The sequence below is a fragment of the Equus asinus genome, chromosome 12, assembly GCF_041296235.1.
Source record: "Equus asinus isolate D_3611 breed Donkey chromosome 12, EquAss-T2T_v2, whole genome shotgun sequence".
In the NCBI taxonomy this organism is placed as follows: domain Eukaryota; kingdom Metazoa; phylum Chordata; class Mammalia; order Perissodactyla; family Equidae; genus Equus; species Equus asinus.
The window spans coordinates 83,843,207-83,860,727 of record NC_091801.1 but is presented as its reverse complement, the minus strand read 5'-3'; the positions used below and the strand labels follow the sequence as shown (position 1 = coordinate 83,860,727).

The window sequence follows — 17,521 nt, the reverse complement described above, 5'->3', positions numbered from 1 at the left end:
TTCTCCCTGGAGATAGGAGGAGGCCGAGGGCCAGGACTTCCTAGAGCAGTGCCTTGTCGGTGGTCAGTAACCATTGGTGGATGGGTGGGTGGGTGGATAGGAGGGTGGGTGGATGGATGGATGGATAGGGAATGGATGGATGGGGGATGGATGGATTGGAGATGGATGGGTGGATGGATGAATGGAGGATGGAAGAATGGATGAGTGGATGGATGGATGTGAGATGGATGGATGGGTGGATGGATGGATGGGTGGATGGATGGTGGATGGATGGATGGGGGATGGATGGGTGGATAGATGGTGGATGGATGGATGGGGAGTGGATGGGGGATGGATGGGTGGGTTGGTGGATGGATGGGCGATGGATGAGTGGATGGATGAGTGGATGGATGGATGGGGAGTGGATGGGGGATGGAAGGGTGGGTGGATAGATGGTGGATGGATGGATGGGGAGTGGATGGGGGATGGATGGGTAGATGGGGAGTGGATGGGGGATGGAAGGGTGGGTGGATGGATGGGCGATGGATGAGGGATGGATGGGTGGCTGATGATCCCCTCCCTCCAACAACTTCGATAGTTCCTGACACGCAGCCCCCACAAACCACCCCCACACCCCTCACAGACTTCCCTCTGCACCCCTGCACCCATCCTGCCTGCTCTCCAGCCTCTGCTCTTCCTGGCCACCCCTCACGTTCCTCCTGTATCTTCCAACCTTCACACTTTTGCTCAAGCTGCGCTTCTGAAACCCCTTCCTGCCCTTCTCCGTCAGGCAAACTTGACTCCTCCTGTATCAGCCACTCCGGGACCCTTCCCTGACCTCCCAGGACACGCTTTCATCACTGTAGTGCCCCGAGCGTGAGGGACTTGCTGATGTAACCCCAGGCCCGAGGCCCAGGCTGAGCACACTCACAGTGCCAGCCGGCCTGGGGAAGGGCGCAGGGAGGCCTGAGGGCTGGCGGTGCCAGGGCTGAGAGAGGCGGGCCGTGACAATGACACCCAGTGCCCTGATCACACCCTCCCCAACGCACACCAAACCCCTTGTGGGGAAGACCCAGCCCCCACTAGACCCACCTGGCCCATCGGATCCAGCCACCAAGCTCTCTCCTGCCCCGTCTCCCAAAATTCTGACCTTATTCGTGTCTGGGGGCTGCTGCCACTTTGGGGCCTTTGCGCAAGCTCTTCCCTGTGACTAAACGAGGCCCCTCAACTCCCCCTTTGTCTCACTGTGTCTGGGAGGGCACCCCACTCTGGTGCCCACGCAGGGCCCTGAGATCCCACATCACGGCCCGGCCAACGCAGCCCAGTCCCTGCCGGGCATGGCGCAGGTGGCCCACTGCTCTCGCGGTGCTGCAGCGCGGGCACGGGCTGGCACTGGCGGGTGCTGGACAAGGAGCTAGGCAGGGACCCCATGGGCCTCTGCTTCCCATCTGATCGCTCTGGGTCTCCAGTCCCACCCAGGGGGCCCTGCCTGCCGTGGTGCTCCCCCAGCTCCTGCAAGCCTAAACTGCCTGTCACCTGGCCCAAGGTCAGACCTCCACGCCCCCCTCCTCCTCGGATTGCAGACTCCCCTGGGAGCGGGGGAGGCGGGCTGGGTGGGCTCCATGCTGCCTCAGAGCCAGACCTGGGCAGGGAGGGACCGTGCGAGGCGCAGACGCATGGGGGCGCGGCTGCCTCAGACCTGAAGGCTGCCCCCTCCCCCGCTGGGTCAGCCCCCCTTCAAGCCCACCCCAGAGGCCCCGAGGCCACAAGGCCCAGATGGACTTACATGTCCGTCTCATCCCACAGGATACAGGTCTGGTTGGTGGTACCCTGGGGGAGAGGGGGGAGGAGTCAGGGCCACCTGCTGCCCTACGAGCCCACCCGAGGGTCACGGCCAGGTCCACCCACAGGTGTGCTAGGCACACAGGAACTGAAGGAAACTGAGGCCAAGATGGGGAAGGGGCTGGCCCAGCCCCCCACTCCCCGCTGTGTGGCCTTGGGCAGCTCCCATCCCCTCTCTGAGCAGGGCTGTGCAGCAGTGACCAAAGCCCCCCTCTGGAGGCCCAGGTGGCCAGTCCAGCTGAAAGCAGGAGGGGTAAGAGGGAGCAGAGTCAGGAGGGCGCAGGCAGCGCCTCAGTGAACACCCCGTCCTGAAGCCACACTGAGTGGGCACCGGGGCTGCGGCAGGCACAACAGCGGGGGTTATTAGCGCTCACGAGGAGCGGTGCTCTAAGCACTGGTAGGAAATACTTCATCCTCACCCAACTCTACAGTTCCCACTTGATAACGGAGGGAGCCAATGCACAGAGAGGTTGAACAACTTGTTCAAAACCACACAGCTGGTAAGAGCAGGGCTGGTTCTTCCCACAGCCCTGGCCTGGGGTTGGAGACCCTGTCCTGGCTGGGTAACACGGACAGCTGGCGCCCTCGGGCTCCTGGCTCTCAGCTGGCCCAAAGGGCATCTTGGCCCCGGCTCCTCTGAGGCCCAGTGGAGAGCCCCCAGGGTCAGAGCACGGAGACTGGTCTCTCAGAAAGGAATGGCTCTCTCCTCTCCAAGGAAGCAACCAGGCCACCGAAGGGGCGGGGCCGGGGGGAGGAGTGGATAGGGCTCAGGCAGTGGTGTCAGATGTGGGTTGCATTTCAGCTCCCACGTGGCCCTGCCGTGAGACCCTGGGCAAGTCACCACGCCTCAGTTTCCCCACCTACCATTTGGGGATAAAAGCAGCTCTCTCACAAGGCTGGCGTGAGACCCGCAAAGTGCGCGCACACAAGCTCCACACGTGGATCAGACAGGAGGACTCACGCACACGCAGACAGACGTGCACACGTGGAGGGCACTCACATTGTACATGTGGGCAAACTCAATCTCCAGGGGTGTGAGCAGGGAGCGGGGTGGCGGCTTCACGGTCACCGAGATGACCTTGGAGTTCAGGACAGTCGTGTTCCTGGGGACACCAGCAGGCCGGTCAGGGGTCCGTGGAGCCGCCCCCTACGACCCGAGCCCCGGCCCCTCCCCCAGGCCCGCAGAGACCCGCATCCCTTGGCACCCTCCAGGCTCAGGCCCGGTGCCCCCGCCCCGAGCCCCACGGCCCCACCTCTGCAGGGCCAGGAAGCTGCCCAGGTTTCGGTAGAGGACGGTGCCCACCACAAACACAGACGAGTCGTCCGCCTCTGGAAGAGAGGGAGGCCACCGCGTCACTCTCCTCTGACCCGCTCCCACTCCCGCTGGGGGAGGACTGGAGGGGGCGGGCAGGGAAGCACGTGTCCCAGAGGAGGCCCGGGCTCTGCGGTCACGTCCACCCCCACCCCGGACGGAGGGCTGCGGTTGGAGAGCCGGGGCAGGCAGGGCACTCAGAGTCGCCCGCCGCGTGACTCCAGGCGAGACCCTTCCCCTCCCTGCAATGAGAAGGTCCCTTCAGCAGAGATGGTCCGCGAGCCTCCCCACACAGGGAGGGCAGGAGAGTTTCTTGGAGGAGGGGGCAAACTCGGGAACACTGAAAAGAAATGGGTGCCACCCTGGCCCTTGAGGCAGCAGGCCAGACTCCAGAAGGAACTTCCTGGGGGGGCTGTGCCCTCAGACCCCAGGCCCGAGTCTCCCCTGAGGGCCTCACCCACACCCTGGGGCCGCTCACCTGCCAGCCCGGTGGAGAAGACGCTCTTGGACACAGTGACCCTGTCCTCCGGCACCTTCGCCCAATCGCCTGTGGCCCGCCAGCCCTTCATGGGGAAGCTGATGTCTGTGGCTCTGCTGGCCGGGAGCTTGTGGATGCTGAGGACTTGGGGGTGGGGGGCGGGCAAGAGATGGACAGACACAGACAAGGGGAGACAGAGAGACAGCGGTCACCCAACAAGGGGCCTCGGCCCTTGGGAGCCAGAGAGCGGGCCTGGGAGTCCAGCGCCACCACGCAGGGGTGCTCATGGTTCAGAGGGCACGGGAGCCACCTGGCAGGCTGCTGCCTGGCACCGACCTCCCAGCCTCGGGGTGAGGCCCCTGGCCCTGTCCCTACACAGGCTCCCTGGGCCAGCCGTGTCCCCAGAGCCCAAGACTGTCTTGGGTAGGGGACAGGGAGGGGGCAGCAGACGAGAGCTGGGGGTGGTCAGAGCCCCAGAGAGCTGGCCTGGGCCTGAGGAGCCCAACCCAGAGGGGCTGGCCTGCCTCCCTGGCCCCTTCCAGCCCTGGAAGGACCGTCCCGCCCCAGCAGGAGCCCCTGTCCTTGTGAGGAGCCCGGCCTGCACTTGGGCTCTGTGGCCCCAGAAGGTGTCAAAGGTGAGTTCTGCGCTCAGGTCTGTGGCCACGGAGGGATCCACAGAGAGCAGCGTCCACCTTGGTGGCCTGGCCTCCCCACTCCTGGGATGCTGCAGCCCAGCTCCCCACTCCCTCCACCCCGGCTCTGTAAAAGGGGAGAGAAATGCCCCACCACAGGGCTCAGGGACATTAAAGGAGATGACAGACCCCGCAACCTCCCTCCCAACTCTCCCTGGGGGGCTGGCCAGCCTCCTGAAGACCCTCAGCCCCACCTAGGCCCCCTCCCATCCGGCTCTGCTCCCCTCCGCCCTAGGCACACGGTCCCTCCCAATTCCCTGGGGCAAAGTGGCAGACATAGGCCTGGGAGGACAGGATGAAGGGTCAGCGCTGGGAGGCAAGGCCAACAGCTGGGAGAGAAGCAGGGTCCCGGGAGATGGGGGTCTGGGAACGCAGTCCCCACAGGCAGTGCTGCGGCCCACAGAAGTCAGGGGTTCAGAGACATGTGGCGCGGGCCATGCAGGGCGGCAGGAGGAGGCGCCACCCTGTGCAGAAGGGCGGGGACAAGGGTGGTGCCGCCGCTGGACCTGCCTGGATGGCGAGGAGAGCCAAGGGGGTCCAACGGGGCACTCAGAGAGAGTGCGGGGGAGAGGCCGGCGGGACTGCAGGCAGAGCAGGGCTGACAAGACCAGAGCAGGGGGTCCCTGGGGGTACAAGGTCCTTGGAGGACTCCAGGGGACTGAGGGGCCAGGGCACAGGAAGGGGTGTGTGTGAATATTGACACCCCAAGGTCTATACCGGGAAAGCACGGAGAGAGTGACCCTGGGTGATGGGGACAAGGAGCAGGTGGGGACAGGAGGGAGGGGGAGGGTCTGGAGGGGCCCCAAGGAGCCAGGAGGACCCAGGGTCCCAGGACTGAGGAAGGACCACCCGCCCCCTCCAGAGAGGGACGCAGGCCAGGAAGGAAAGGGACACTAGGGGACGAGGTCGGACCTGGGGATTTTGCTGGTAACGAAAGGGGTCCCCAGCGGCACAGAGGAGGGGCCTCAGGAGAGACGTGGAGGAATACCAGAGATGTGTGGGGTGTGTGGGGTGTGTAGGGTTTTGGGGTGTGTGGGGTTTAATGAGTGACTGGGAGGAGCCACCTTTGGTACACAGAGCTGGCCCTGAATGGCCATCCACTCAGCACAGGGTCCCCAAGGCAGAAGGTTGGTAGGGACTGTGGCCCGTGCCAGGGCGGCCCTCCAGGGGCTGTGGGCGGTGCCATCGCCCCATGAGGTCCTGGACCGGGAGGGCCCCACGCCGCCGCCACAGGGCTGCACGGAGGCCCTCCACCCCCTGGGCCACTGGCACCTCACCTGTAAAAGGGCCAGTCTGCCCCACAAGGAAGGACAGGAAGGAGGGCACCTCAGAGATGGAGCTGCTGGGCCAGCAGGTCCGACCCAGGTGGCTGGTGCCACCGCTGACTCCGCTTTGCCAGCTGACCTCCAAGACCACCTGCCCCCCCAGGCCTGAGTCTCCCCACCTGTGGGATGAAGGCCAGTCATGCCCCCACCTGGCCTCAGAGGGTCTCCCCAGCTCTGACTGGGCTCAGGGATGCTAAGCTCCCCGGGCAGACAGGCAGTGCCAGGTCTCCGGGAATCTCCAGCTTAGCAGATGTGGGGATGTTCGTCCTGGCCCAGGGCAGCTCTGTGCCTGTTAGCACGGGGGCTGATCTTGGGCATATCACTAGAGATTGAGTGTCTCCACAGGAAGGTGACAATCTCCCTCCTTGGTGCTGTTTAGATCACAGCTGGGGCCAGCACCCGCTGCATCCCCCACTGCGAGGAGGGACCTTGACCACTGAGAGAGTCAGGAGAGGAGCCCCAAGATGGGGAGGATTTGAGGAACACGGCCATGAGAGCTATCTAAGGGAACATTGACAGTAACCACCAAATATGATTGCTGTAGGATTTACAATGACAGCGCCATCAATCTCCCAGGTCCCAGGCCCATTTACTGCTCTCTACATCCCCAAGAGGTGAGTCCTGTTTCGGCCCCATTTCAGAGTTTCAGTGAATGCCATGGCACTGGGTGGAGACCAGGCCCCTCCAACAAGATGCTTCTGGGCACGGGGGAGGTGGCCGCACAGTCCCACCCTATCTGGAGGCTAGGCCAGCACAGAGAGCACTGGGGGTGACGAGCACAGTGGGCCCAGCCCGAGTGAGGGGTAAGCAGGGTGCTGGCTGTGGTCTGGGTTCCTGGTGTGTCCCAGGATTCGGGGGCTCCACGACCGAGTCTGGGTCTAAGCCACCCCATGCTGACCCTCCCGGGGCCCCATCAGACCAGGATAGTCAGGAGCCTCGGCTCTGGGCACCTGAAAACAGGACTGAGCTGAGGAAGGGCCCCAAGGGTCCGCAGGGGCCTGGCCGCCACCTCTTTATACAGAAGAGGAAGCGGAGGCCCAGGGGTGCCGAGCAGGGGGCATGGGCCCAGCAGAGCGAGCGGGCTTACCCAGGTTGTCTGTCACCTGGTACGCATCCCGTAAGTCCTTCATGCGGAAGCCGATGACGTCCACGAAGTCCTCCACCAGCCGGAACAGCTCCTTGGCATTGGGGCCCATCTGGGGGGCGGGGAGGCATGGGTCAGGGAGCCTTGGAGATGGTGGGGAGCAGCCCCTGCACCCCAAGTTGGGGACCCATCTTCTCGGTCCTCTGCCTCCTCCCGCCTCCTTCCCTCGTCTGCCCCCTTCTCAAGCCTGTTGCTCCTTCCCTGGCACAGCCAGGCTCCAGGACAGCGGAGGATTCTCTGCCATTTTGTGGATGAGGATACTGAGCCCAGGGGGGCTGCTGAGCCGGCCCCGTGGGCAGGCGTCTCTGGGGACCCACAGCCCCACACCGGGGACTGCCCCGGAGAGTGGTGGCAGGTTCCAGGTCCACTTGGGGAGAAGGGAGGCTGACCCCTCTTCCCAGATGAGAAAGAACCAGCACGTCCCGGTCGCCCTGACCCGCCACGCACAGTCACCGTGGTTTCCCTCACCCCTCACTGAGCCCCACGAGGTGAGAGGGCGTCCTCTGTGAATGGGGAAACCAGGCTCAGAAGGCTAAGCAACTTCCTCAAAGTCACGCCCCTGCACAGGCCCTGTTGGGATTGGAACCCAGGGCCCCAGCCCAGGCTAGCCTGGGCCTGAGGGGGTGCCAGAGATGCCGGTGCCCATCCTGCTGCTCTGACTACAAGGGCCCCAGACCCGTGTTCGCACCAGCTGGGCCTCCTCCCACTTGTCCCGGTTCTCCTCCGCCAACAGGTTGCTGATGATCTGGACAAAGTTCTGGAAAGAAATGGAGGGCTAGTGAGCAGAGAATGAGGCACCAGAACCCAGGCTCAACCGGAGACCAGGGTCAGGGCTCAGAGTGTGACCAGGGTCAGGGCTCAGAGTGTGACCAGGATCAGGGCTCAGTGTGTGACGAGGGTCAAGGCTCAGTGTGTGACCAGGGTCAGAGGTCAATGTATGACTAGGATCAGGGCTCAGTGTTAGACCAGGGTCAGGGCCCCACCTCTGTCCCGGTAGGGCTCAGTAAGGCTGGCATCCAGGACTACTCCTTGCCCACCCTCCCACACACCCCTGGCCTGGGCTTTGCCCCTGGGAGCCCACCTGCACATCCCCGGGGGTGGGGCTGTAGTATGCCCTCCGGAAGATCTCGGTCATGTTCCTGAGGACATCGATGGTGGAGAGTAGGTCGCCGCTGTAGCTGGTCCCATCCTGGGAGATCTCCACCAGCGTCTGGATGACCTCAGAGACGCCCTCCCCGGGAAGCCCGCGCTGCGCCCTCGCCAGGTGCTCCCGTGTCTGGGGAGATGGGGGTTGGGCGCCATGACTCTGCAGGACGCAGCAAGGCGGTACCACGAACTCCGCACACGTAGGGGACCCTCTGCAGCCCCCAGCCAGGGGTCACAGTTGACTGGTGCCCACAGGGCATGCCACTGGGGACATCGGGCTATGTCTGAGGGACACAGGGCAGAAAAGCACCCTGGAGTGGTGGGGAGCAGGGTGGGAGACCCCAGGCCGGCCCTCACCATCATCTGGATGTTTCGGTAGTCGATGGAGACACAGCGGATGTAGGTGGGGGGCTCCCAGTAGGCAATGCCCTCCTCGTCCAGCTCACAACGTCGCAGGATAAGGCCTGGGGGGACAACGGGCAGCTCTGCCTCCCCTTCTCAGGCAGGGGATACCTCCAGCACAGGAGTCCCGCCCCCAGCCCCCAGCACGAGCCCCTCCAGATGGGACCCCAGAAGCAGGGACTCGCCCTGGGCCTCTTGCTGAGAGCAGGGCCACACAGGGGCCCGGCCTCTCTTCGTCCTTCCTTCAGCACATTCCAGAGCAGCTGCTGCAGTCAGGAGCTGTGCTGGGGTGGGGACCGGCAGGAGCCACACCTCCAGAGACCCCACTGCGTGGAGGAGGAGCCCTCAGCCGGGTGGGAGCCTCTCCTGGAGTCCCTCCCAATCCAGAGCCCGGGGCGGGGTGCGGGGGGAGAGCCAACACCCTGCTGGGCTCCACCTCTGGGGCAGCAGAGGCCTCGGGCCATCTGGAGAGGGTGCCCTCCAGCGGCCTGGGTGAGCTGTGGACACTGGGACACTCAGTGTCCCGTACCAACAGCCTTCAACAGGGGCATACCCTCAGTCCCAAAACTTACTCCTAGGAAATGGTCAGGGGACCAAGCACAGCCACATGCACACACAGAGATGAGGGCCACTGACAACTACCACAATGTGTCACCCAACAGGGCCACGGGGTGGGCAGTGACACCCACTCCATGGCGTGGCACAGGATCAAAATGAGGAGTGATACAGTCACGTGTGCAGACAGGAGGCCCGGGGAGCCGCACCATCCTCTGGCCTGTGTTGCCTCATTTTGCTCCTCTGATTTGCAATATGCTACCAAGAACACGTATTGTTCTGGAAACAAATCAGGGGGGCAGGAATCCACGGCCCCCAGCACTGTCCCCACCTCCCCTGGGCCACCCCACCACCTCCTTACCACAGCCCTGCAGGGGGTAGCCTGCAATACCATTGTTTTACAGAGAGAAAATGGAGGTTCAGAGAGATTAAGTCACTTCCTGAATGTCACACAGCAACCAGGGTACATGAACTGCCAGCATTCCTTTACATAAGAGAGGCAAAGAAGACCAACCCCTGGGGGGGCCGGGCCCCTTCCCCTGGGAGCCCAGCCTGCCTCTCCGATCACTCCACAGAGCTGCTCAGGGATTAAGACCACAGGCCTTCAAAGCCGACTTCCCACTTACTAGCCCTGCAAGCCCGGGGCGAGTGTGTTAACTTCTCTGCGCTTCAGTTTCCCACCTATAAATGGACAACTTCGTGGGACATTGCATGTAACGGGCTTCGTGCGGGTGCCGGCTCTTGGTGAGCGCTCAGGACACGTGGTTGCCAGCAACGTCCCCACTCGGCGGCCCTGGGCTCCTGACCTGCACTGTGCCTGCTTCGGTGCACACGTGGGGCGGTCTGGGCAAGCCTCTGGGCCGCGTCCACTCCCGGGCAGGCCGGTAGGGGCACCTCGGTGCCTCACGCACACCTCTGTGAAGACACGACAGGAGCCCCCCACACCACCCCCCTGGCGGCCCTCACCCGTGGCATTGCGAGGACACCGGACTGCGGCCACCTCTCCTGCGGGGGTCTCCTTCCAGATCACAGCGCCAAAGTTGTCCTCATCACAGATCTCATGGGGCTCTGCCAAGAGGCCAGAGATGGTGAGTGGGGCTGGATCCAGGAGGGGGACAGAGGTGTGGGGGCAGCAGGTGTGGGAAGGCCATGACCCCTCCAGGACACCTCCTGGAGGGGGAGGCATTCCCCAGCAAAGCCAAGCCCCAAGCCCACCCAGTGGCTCAGGGTACCCTTCCCCAGAGCCCAGCTGTGCAGTGGGGGACGCTCACCGGGACACCGCTGGGGGCTGCACTGCCGGTACTCATCCTGCGGGCCCTGGCAGGCCACTCCCCCGAAGAAGGGCCCCAAGCAGACCCGATCCCGGCGCTGCGTGCCGCCCCCACAGGTGACACTGCAGCCGGCCCACGACGCCCAGGCTTGCCACTTCCCATCCACTGCGCGACACGGCCAAGCACGGAGGCGCAGGGGCGGGGACAAGGAGGTGCAGGTCCAGCAGCCGTGGGGATGCAGAGACACGGGGACGCAGGGACGCAGGGCCAGGAAGCCGTGAAGAGAGGAGACGTTGAGACCAGGAGGGGAGAAACCAGAGTTCAACTTGATGCAGAAAAAGACAACCGCCTGGCCTGCACAGCCCCCTCATGACCACGCACAGCCCACGCCCCCCACGCCCCCACGGCCATTGGCTGAGCCCCCACACAGCCCCCACGGGCCTCGCCCCGCCCACAGGCACCCGGCGCCCTGACCTGGGCACTGCTGCAGGAAGCAGTCTCGGGTCTCCACCCAGTGGCCCTGGCACTCGGCGCCCCCGTACGAAGGCCCGTTGCACTCCCGCGTGCGCTGCTGCCGGCCCTGGGAGCAGCTGGCGGAGCACGTGCTCCAGCTCGACCACTCGTTCCAGTTTCCATCCACTGCCCGGCCCAGGGGAGGAAGGGGACAGGAACCGGCGTGAACACCCAGGGCCCCGTGCCCAGCCTGGGACACAGGTGTGCACCCCGCTGGGGCCACCACCCCAACAATGAGTCTGGGTCACAAGTGTGAGCACCGCCAGGGGACTCATCACCCCAACGCCCATGGCACACGAGTGAGATGCCCCAGGGTCTCCAACCCACAGCCTGATCAAAGCCTGGGGTTCCAACCTCTGAGCACCCTGGCAGGTAAGCCTGGCTGGGCACACCTGGGCTCCTGGGGCTATCCAGCGACCCCCTGGGCCCTTCCCCCTTTCCTCCTCGACCCGTCCCACCCCCTTCCCAGCGCCCTCCCTCTCACCTACCAGGGCACAAGGCGATGTTGCAGAACTTAGTTTGCTTCTCGGGGCCCTCACAGGGGTTGCCTCCGAACTGGGGCGGCCTGCAGGTGCGCGTACGGTCCCGGAAGCCGCGGCCACAGGTGCTGGAGCACAGGCTCCAGGGCGACCACTCATCCCAGGCGCCGTGCACTGCGGAGAGACCAGAGGGCGGGGCTGCGCTCGGCCGCCCCGCCCCCCGTCCCCGACCGCCCCACCCCCGATGCCCCGCCCCCGCCCGGCCGCCCTGGCCCGCGGCGCAGACCCACCTGGACACACCGCGGAGTTGTTGCACAGCCGCTGCTCGCGCAGGGGCCCGCTGCACTGCGTGCTGTAGGAGGAGGACACGCAGAAGCGCGTGCGGGTCTGCCAGCCCTCGCCGCAGGTGCTGGAGCACACGCTCCATGGGGACCACTCCTCGGCCGCGGGGTCACCTGCGGGCCCAGGCCTCCAGCATCACAGGCCTGCCGCTGCCTCTGGGCCCGGGGCTGCGGTCAGACCCTCAGAGGACACCCCAGGAGGACGGCCGCCGAGCTGGGCCGCAGGCAGCCACAGCAAGGCCTCAAACCCAAGGGGCTTGAACCGGGGCTGACCTCAAGGACTTGCCATTCTGCAGACACGGCCCGGGACCCCCTGTGGGCGGCCTCGTGCCGGGTCTGGGACCCTGTGGTCTGGCCTGGGACAGGCACTTCACCTCACAGCAGTTCCCCTAAGGCTAGTCTGCCTGGAGGCAAGTGCGTGGCACCTGAGAGGTTAGTCTAATTATGGTAAGTTATTAGAGTTATTTCTTAGAAGTAGCAGCAATTAACAACGTATAATATTTGCCCAAAGGCTGCGTCCCCTGGAAGCTTCCCCACCTGACAGTGTTTCAGTCTGATCGTGTCAGCCCCGCCCAGCCCCTGAGCTCACCTGTCTGCGGGGATGGGAACCCAAATTGCTGCAGCTCGTGCCCCAGCTCCTCGCGCCGCCGGGCGTCCGTGGACCGCAACGACTGGCTCCGGGAACTGGTGCGCCCGGCGGCTGCAGGACGGCTCAGGTCAGCGTCCAGGCCTGGCCTGCAGCGCTGGCCCTGGAGCTCCAGAGCGGCGCTCTCTGCCCTGGGTCCCTCAGTCCCCAGCCACCGTGGGGGCTGGGCTTCCCAGCACCACGGCCACTTGGCCCCACTGGACTGTTGGGAAACCTGGCACAAGGGCACCCAGCCTGGCACCAACCCCTGTCTGGCCACCATGAGACCCCTCCCTCTGGGTCCCATCTCCCCTGCGCTCTCTCTCTCTTTTCCTTCAGGGCCTGTAGGCAGCACCCGCAGGACGGCACGTCTGAGTGGCTGCTGTCCTCCTCTGCTCAGCATCCCACCAAGGCCCCTTGCCCCCCGCCACACCCCAGGGCCCTCCCCAGGCTCTTGAGATGAGCTTCTCGCCCCAGGAAATTTCATCAGAGGAAGAACAACCCGAAGAATGACAGTCTCATTATAACTTGATTTAACTTTATAGAAGCCCTTAAAATATGCATGAGATCATTAGAGAGCCTTATTAGAGAAATACATCCTGGAGGCAGGATCAGGCTGGGGCAGGCGGCTCTGGCCAGGGCTCCCCCGATCGGGGGAAGGGGGCAAGCCCCACAGCCAGCCTTGCGCCTGCATGCCAAAATTTCCAATCCATAGATGAGAAGAAGGCTCCATCCAGTCCCACCTAACTCTGGATCTCGCCACTCGTCTTGGGCCCGCAGCACCAGACCTGGGCCCGCCCTTAGCTAGGCTCCACCCCCCTGGCCCCGCCCCCGAGCCAGGTGCCGCCCCCGCCTGGCCGTCGCCCTAGGGCCCGCCCTCCCCTCGGCCTCCTCCCCACCGGGCCCCACCCGCTCCGGGTCCTCCCCGCGCCCAGCCCAGCCTGACTCGGATTCCAGCCTCTACCGGCCTCGCCCCCGGCCCACCCGGCCCGCCCGTCCGCGCACTCACGGCCGCAGGCCTTGCGGTTGCATAGGCGGCCCTCCTCCAGCACCCCCTCACAGCCGCCGCCCTCGATGCCCGGCGCGGGCAGACAGGTGCGCGTCCGCGTCTGCAGGCCTCCCCCGCAGTCCCGCGTGCACTCGCCCCATAGGGACCACAGCTTCCAGCCGCCTGGTGGGAACCAGAGGGCAAGGGTCAGGGCCTGGGGCAGAGGCAAAGGGCTGGGGTGTCTTTCAGAGAGTGGCCTCTGGAGTGTCCCAGGCAGGGACCTGGGGCACAGCGGCCCACGCGGAGAGACCCACACGTGCGAAAGCCCCCGGGGTGGGAACCGGCACAGCACGGTGGAGGGCCAGCCAGGAGGCCCTGTGGGCCTGGGCGCCAAGTCATGGGGGTGTGAAGCAGAGGGGGGCAGGGGCCGGGAGAGGCAGAGGTGCAGGCAAGGGTCTGACCAGGGGCGCTTGGGGTCGCTGCCCACCTGGCTCCCCAGCACCCTCTGGGTGCCCAGGTGACAGAACCCTCCAGCTCTCTGTCTACAGGCACCTGTGCCAGGGTCTCTACTGCCTTTGAATCCAGGTCCCCAGTAGGGGGCCAGACACAGAGCTGGAGCCCCAGGCCCGTCTGAAGAATGAATGCATGCATGCATGAATGAATGAAGACACCCCTGCCCACCCCCGCGGCTGCCCTACAAGGTCCTGGTGATGGGGGCGAGGGCAGAGGGGGCCCTTTGCTAGGGCTCCCATTCCTGGGCTCAGGTCCTCAGGCCCTGTGGAGCCCCTCCCACGGCGCTCAGTCCAGTTTCCTCTGAGCCTCGCTTTCCACATCATCCCCGCCCCTCAGCTATGACTCATGTGCTGTCTCCCTGACCCCACACAGGGACACCAGAGGTGACCAAGTTTCCACATCTGGTGACCACACAGGACCTCACACCCAGGGCCCAGCCGGGCTGAGCCTCCCCTGGACCCGGCAGAGCTGGCCACGGGCTGCGGAGGGAGCCTGGGGACAAAGGCCTCCGCCCGGTCCTCTGGGCCCCTCCAGCCGCCCCTGCCCTGACCCCACCTGGCCCCTTTCAGCCCCTCTCATGGGTCTTCCTCCATCCTGACCCTGTCCCCCTAGTAATCCAGACCTCATGCCCCCGAGAGTCTGCGCCCTGTGGTGGCCCCAGTGCCACTAAAGACACTGAGCAGGACAGCCTTGAAATCCTGGGGAGCCCCTGAGGGGCGAGGCACAGGGAGGCCGCTCGTCTTGGGCCAGAGCGTGGAGACTGCACCAACGGGCTGAGGCCGGGCTGCTTCGTCCGCCTCCTGTCCAAAGGCCATGCTCAGGGCTGCCCCGGTGGCTCCCACTGCACGGGACCCTGGCTGCCGGCCCGTTGGTCCTCAAGAACCTCCCAGTGACGCAGGGTCGGGTGGGCTCACTAAGGGAGAGCAGCCTTACCAGGCACCTGCTAGGGGCCAGCACCCCGCCCGCAGCACCCCAACACTGCTCCCACCCACGAGGCGGCCAGGAGACAGCGGATGGCATGGCCAAGGTCCGGCACTGGGACCTGCACTGGGGCTGGGCCCCTGCCCCACACTGCCTGCTGGCCCAGGGCTGGAGCAGGTGAGTCCTGCTGGCCGGGGGCAGGTGACACCTGGCCCATCAGAAGGGTTCCCGAGCCTCTTGGAGCTTGCTCATCAGTGGCTTGGGAGAGCTGACCCACGTCATGGGGTGACAATGAGGCCGGCAGGAGGTCCCAGAGGGTGGGCCCAAGAACAGGGCCCGAGGGGGCAGTGGAGCCGGAAGCCCAGGTTCCCGTGGTGGCTCCACCACCCACCGGCCGTGGGATGGTCAAGTCCATCCCGCCCTGGCCTCACGCCCGTCATCTGAGGATAATGAGGAGCTACTTCCCAGGACTGACGGCATGAAGATAAACGGCAAGGAAAGGCTCGGAAAGGACATGTGTGAGTTGTCACTGGGGTCCGGCTGACCCCAGAGAACCCACGTTGATTTGCAGCAAACTCAGTGTCCGGGTGACTCCGGTCAGGTGCTGACTGTTCTGTCCAGGGCCTCTTGAAAGGTGCCAGAGCCCCCCTCCGCGTTGTCCCTGCGCCTGTTCTAGGAAGCAACCAGCAGGGGGCGCCCAGGGCAAAGGAAACAGAGGCGGGTGGAGCCAGGCGGCCAGTGTGACCAGGCAGGCCTCGTTCTCCCTGCTGGGCGCGTAGCGTGAGGAGGGGAGGCTCCATGCCCCCAAGCCTGTTGTGGAATCTTCCCTCTCCCTTCTCTCACAGAGCCCACCCCCCTGCCCACAGGTCCCACCTCCCCATGAGACCAGAGAGGCAGAGCACCTCGGTTGGGGGCACACAGCGGCCAAGACTCCTGTCCTCTACAGCGGGCCGGCCCTGTGGCCATGCCGGTGGGACGCAGCAGATAGATGGGCCAGGTGGGCGGGCACCCAGACAAGGGAACCGGATGGGGAGGGGGCTGGCTCGGACCTTTGTTGCCATCCCTCGGTGTGGGTGTGGACCCTGCTCTGTCCCTCACTCACATGTAGTCACGCTGCCCCCAGATGTACAGCAGAGGCCCAGGGAGGAGCTGGCTAGGCCACAGAGTGGGGCAGGGCTGGGCCTGCGTAGACCCTCGCTCGGGGGGTGGGAGGGGCCTGCTCTGAGCCCCTTCCTGGGTCTGGGTGTGATGCCCTCGTCCATCACTGTGTTCCCACAAGGGCGGCCTCGCTGCTCCCATTGTTCAGCTGAGAGGACCGAGGCCTGCCACAGAGAAGGGATGTCTGTGCCCCCAGCCAGGAAGAGGCCGAGCGGGAATTGGGCCCACCTGTCGGACCCGGGCCCCACACTCTCTGAGGAAGGTTGCTCCCCCCGTGGCCGGCTCTCCTGGGGCACCCTGGGCCGGGGTATCCTGCCCCCCACCCTGGCGGGCACTGCTCTGTGCCTGGAGCCTCAGCACACAGGAACCTCGAGGCCCAGGCCACCCCAGGAAGCAAGATTTTCACCCCATTTACAGTGGAGGAAACCGAGGCTTAAAGAGGGGTGGTCTGGACAGCCAAGGTCTGGGGTGACGCCACCCCCAGGAGGGTCTTCCCCGGAGCTGGCACCCAGGAGGCAGTGGCTGGAGCCTCAGAGGCGGCTGGGGCCAGGGTCTCAAGTGCTGAGTAAGATCACAAATACGGAGGATACTAAGTAAATACTACTTCATCGTAAACGGCAAATATCTGGGGGACCCCAAAGAGGCGAGAGTGGGAGGCGCAGGAGAAGGCCACCAATCCAGGGGCCCTGGGGGAGGGCGTGGGGAGCCCCCAGCACAGCCCCAGGGACAGGGCACGTGGACAGGGCAGGTGGGCGGCTCTGAAGGCATGATGGCCAAGGCTGCCGGTCACCCGGTCAGCCACTTCACACAACTCCACCTGGGTAATCCCAACAGCCTTGTGATTCCGGCAGTTCCACAGATGCAGACAGGGAGGCCAAGTTATGCACCGGGCTCACAAGGAGAGAGACTTGAACCCGTGATCAGATTCCAGAAGCTCTCCTGTGCCCCCCAGACTCAGGCCACCTACCAGGACCAACCATAGGACCCCAGCCCCACGTTCCAGGCCTCTGTGGTCTCACCTGACAAACCATCCCAGCCTGAGATGCCCAGACAAAGGAACAGAGAGGGCTGGAGTCCAGGGACACAGGCCTGGCGACGGGGTCAGGGTGGGCACGTCCTGCCTGTCCCCCCTTACGGCCCCAGCCCAGCCCAGCCCCCACAAGGAAGCCTGAGTGACGTGGAAACTGGCAGTGGGTGGGAGAGAGAGGGTGTCCAAGCCAGGCTAATCGGAGGATGCCACTCGGTTCCCATGGCAACTGCTGCAGAGCTCAGTCTTTCAGGATAGACTCAGGTTAGGCCTCAGCTGCCAAAACACCCACTATTTCGGGGCTGGTTACCTTGGTGACCCAGGTGGTGAGGATGTGGTGGGGGATGGGGGGCACACCAAGAGAGGCCTGAGGGGGTGCCGCTGGCTCAGAGGACAGATCAGCCCCAGGCCTAGCCCTGACCCAGGTCACACACTGAACCCCGATCCTGGTCATACTCTGATCGCAGACCCTGGTCATACACTGAGCCCTGATCCTGGTCACACACTGAGCCTTTACCCTGGTCACACTCTGAGCCCTGATCCTGGTCACACTCTGAGCCCTGACCCTGATCATACTCTGAGTCCTGACCCTGGTCACACTCTGAGCCCTGACCCTGGTCACACGCTGAGCCTTGATCCTCGTCACATGCTGAGCTTCATCAAAGACTGGCTTCTGATCCTGGACACAGGATCCCTTACCCTCCATCATATACTGAGCCCTGATTTTAGTCACATACTGATCCCCGACCTCGGTCACACTCCCGCCACTAACAAACACTCAGGAAATGGCAGCTGCTATTTCTGTTACCA

At 64.7% G+C, this 17,521-nt stretch overlaps 1 protein-coding gene across 5 annotated transcripts in view; it reads right to left on the bottom strand.

The window, feature by feature from the left end:
* ADGRB1 (adhesion G protein-coupled receptor B1) overlaps nucleotides 1–17,521 on the bottom strand; it is a 90,602-nt gene that overhangs the window by 48,113 nt on the left and 24,968 nt on the right. For all 5 annotated transcript variants that reach the window (XM_070481744.1, XM_070481746.1, XM_070481747.1 and 2 more), the window contains exons 3-17: nucleotides 13,114–13,275; nucleotides 12,069–12,179; nucleotides 11,429–11,593; nucleotides 11,148–11,312; nucleotides 10,621–10,785; nucleotides 10,147–10,311; nucleotides 9,842–9,943; nucleotides 8,276–8,382; nucleotides 7,854–8,048; nucleotides 7,461–7,529; nucleotides 6,716–6,824; nucleotides 3,612–3,755; nucleotides 3,075–3,150; nucleotides 2,822–2,924; nucleotides 1,766–1,809 (exon numbers count right to left, since the gene is read on the bottom strand). In XM_070481744.1, coding sequence (XP_070337845.1) covers nucleotides 1,766–1,809; nucleotides 2,822–2,924; nucleotides 3,075–3,150; nucleotides 3,612–3,755; nucleotides 6,716–6,824; nucleotides 7,461–7,529; nucleotides 7,854–8,048; nucleotides 8,276–8,382; nucleotides 9,842–9,943; nucleotides 10,147–10,311; nucleotides 10,621–10,785; nucleotides 11,148–11,312; nucleotides 11,429–11,593; nucleotides 12,069–12,179; nucleotides 13,114–13,275 — 1,882 coding nt within the window. The remainder of the gene's footprint in view (nucleotides 1–1,765; nucleotides 1,810–2,821; nucleotides 2,925–3,074; nucleotides 3,151–3,611; nucleotides 3,756–6,715; nucleotides 6,825–7,460; nucleotides 7,530–7,853; nucleotides 8,049–8,275; nucleotides 8,383–9,841; nucleotides 9,944–10,146; nucleotides 10,312–10,620; nucleotides 10,786–11,147; nucleotides 11,313–11,428; nucleotides 11,594–12,068; nucleotides 12,180–13,113; nucleotides 13,276–17,521) is intronic.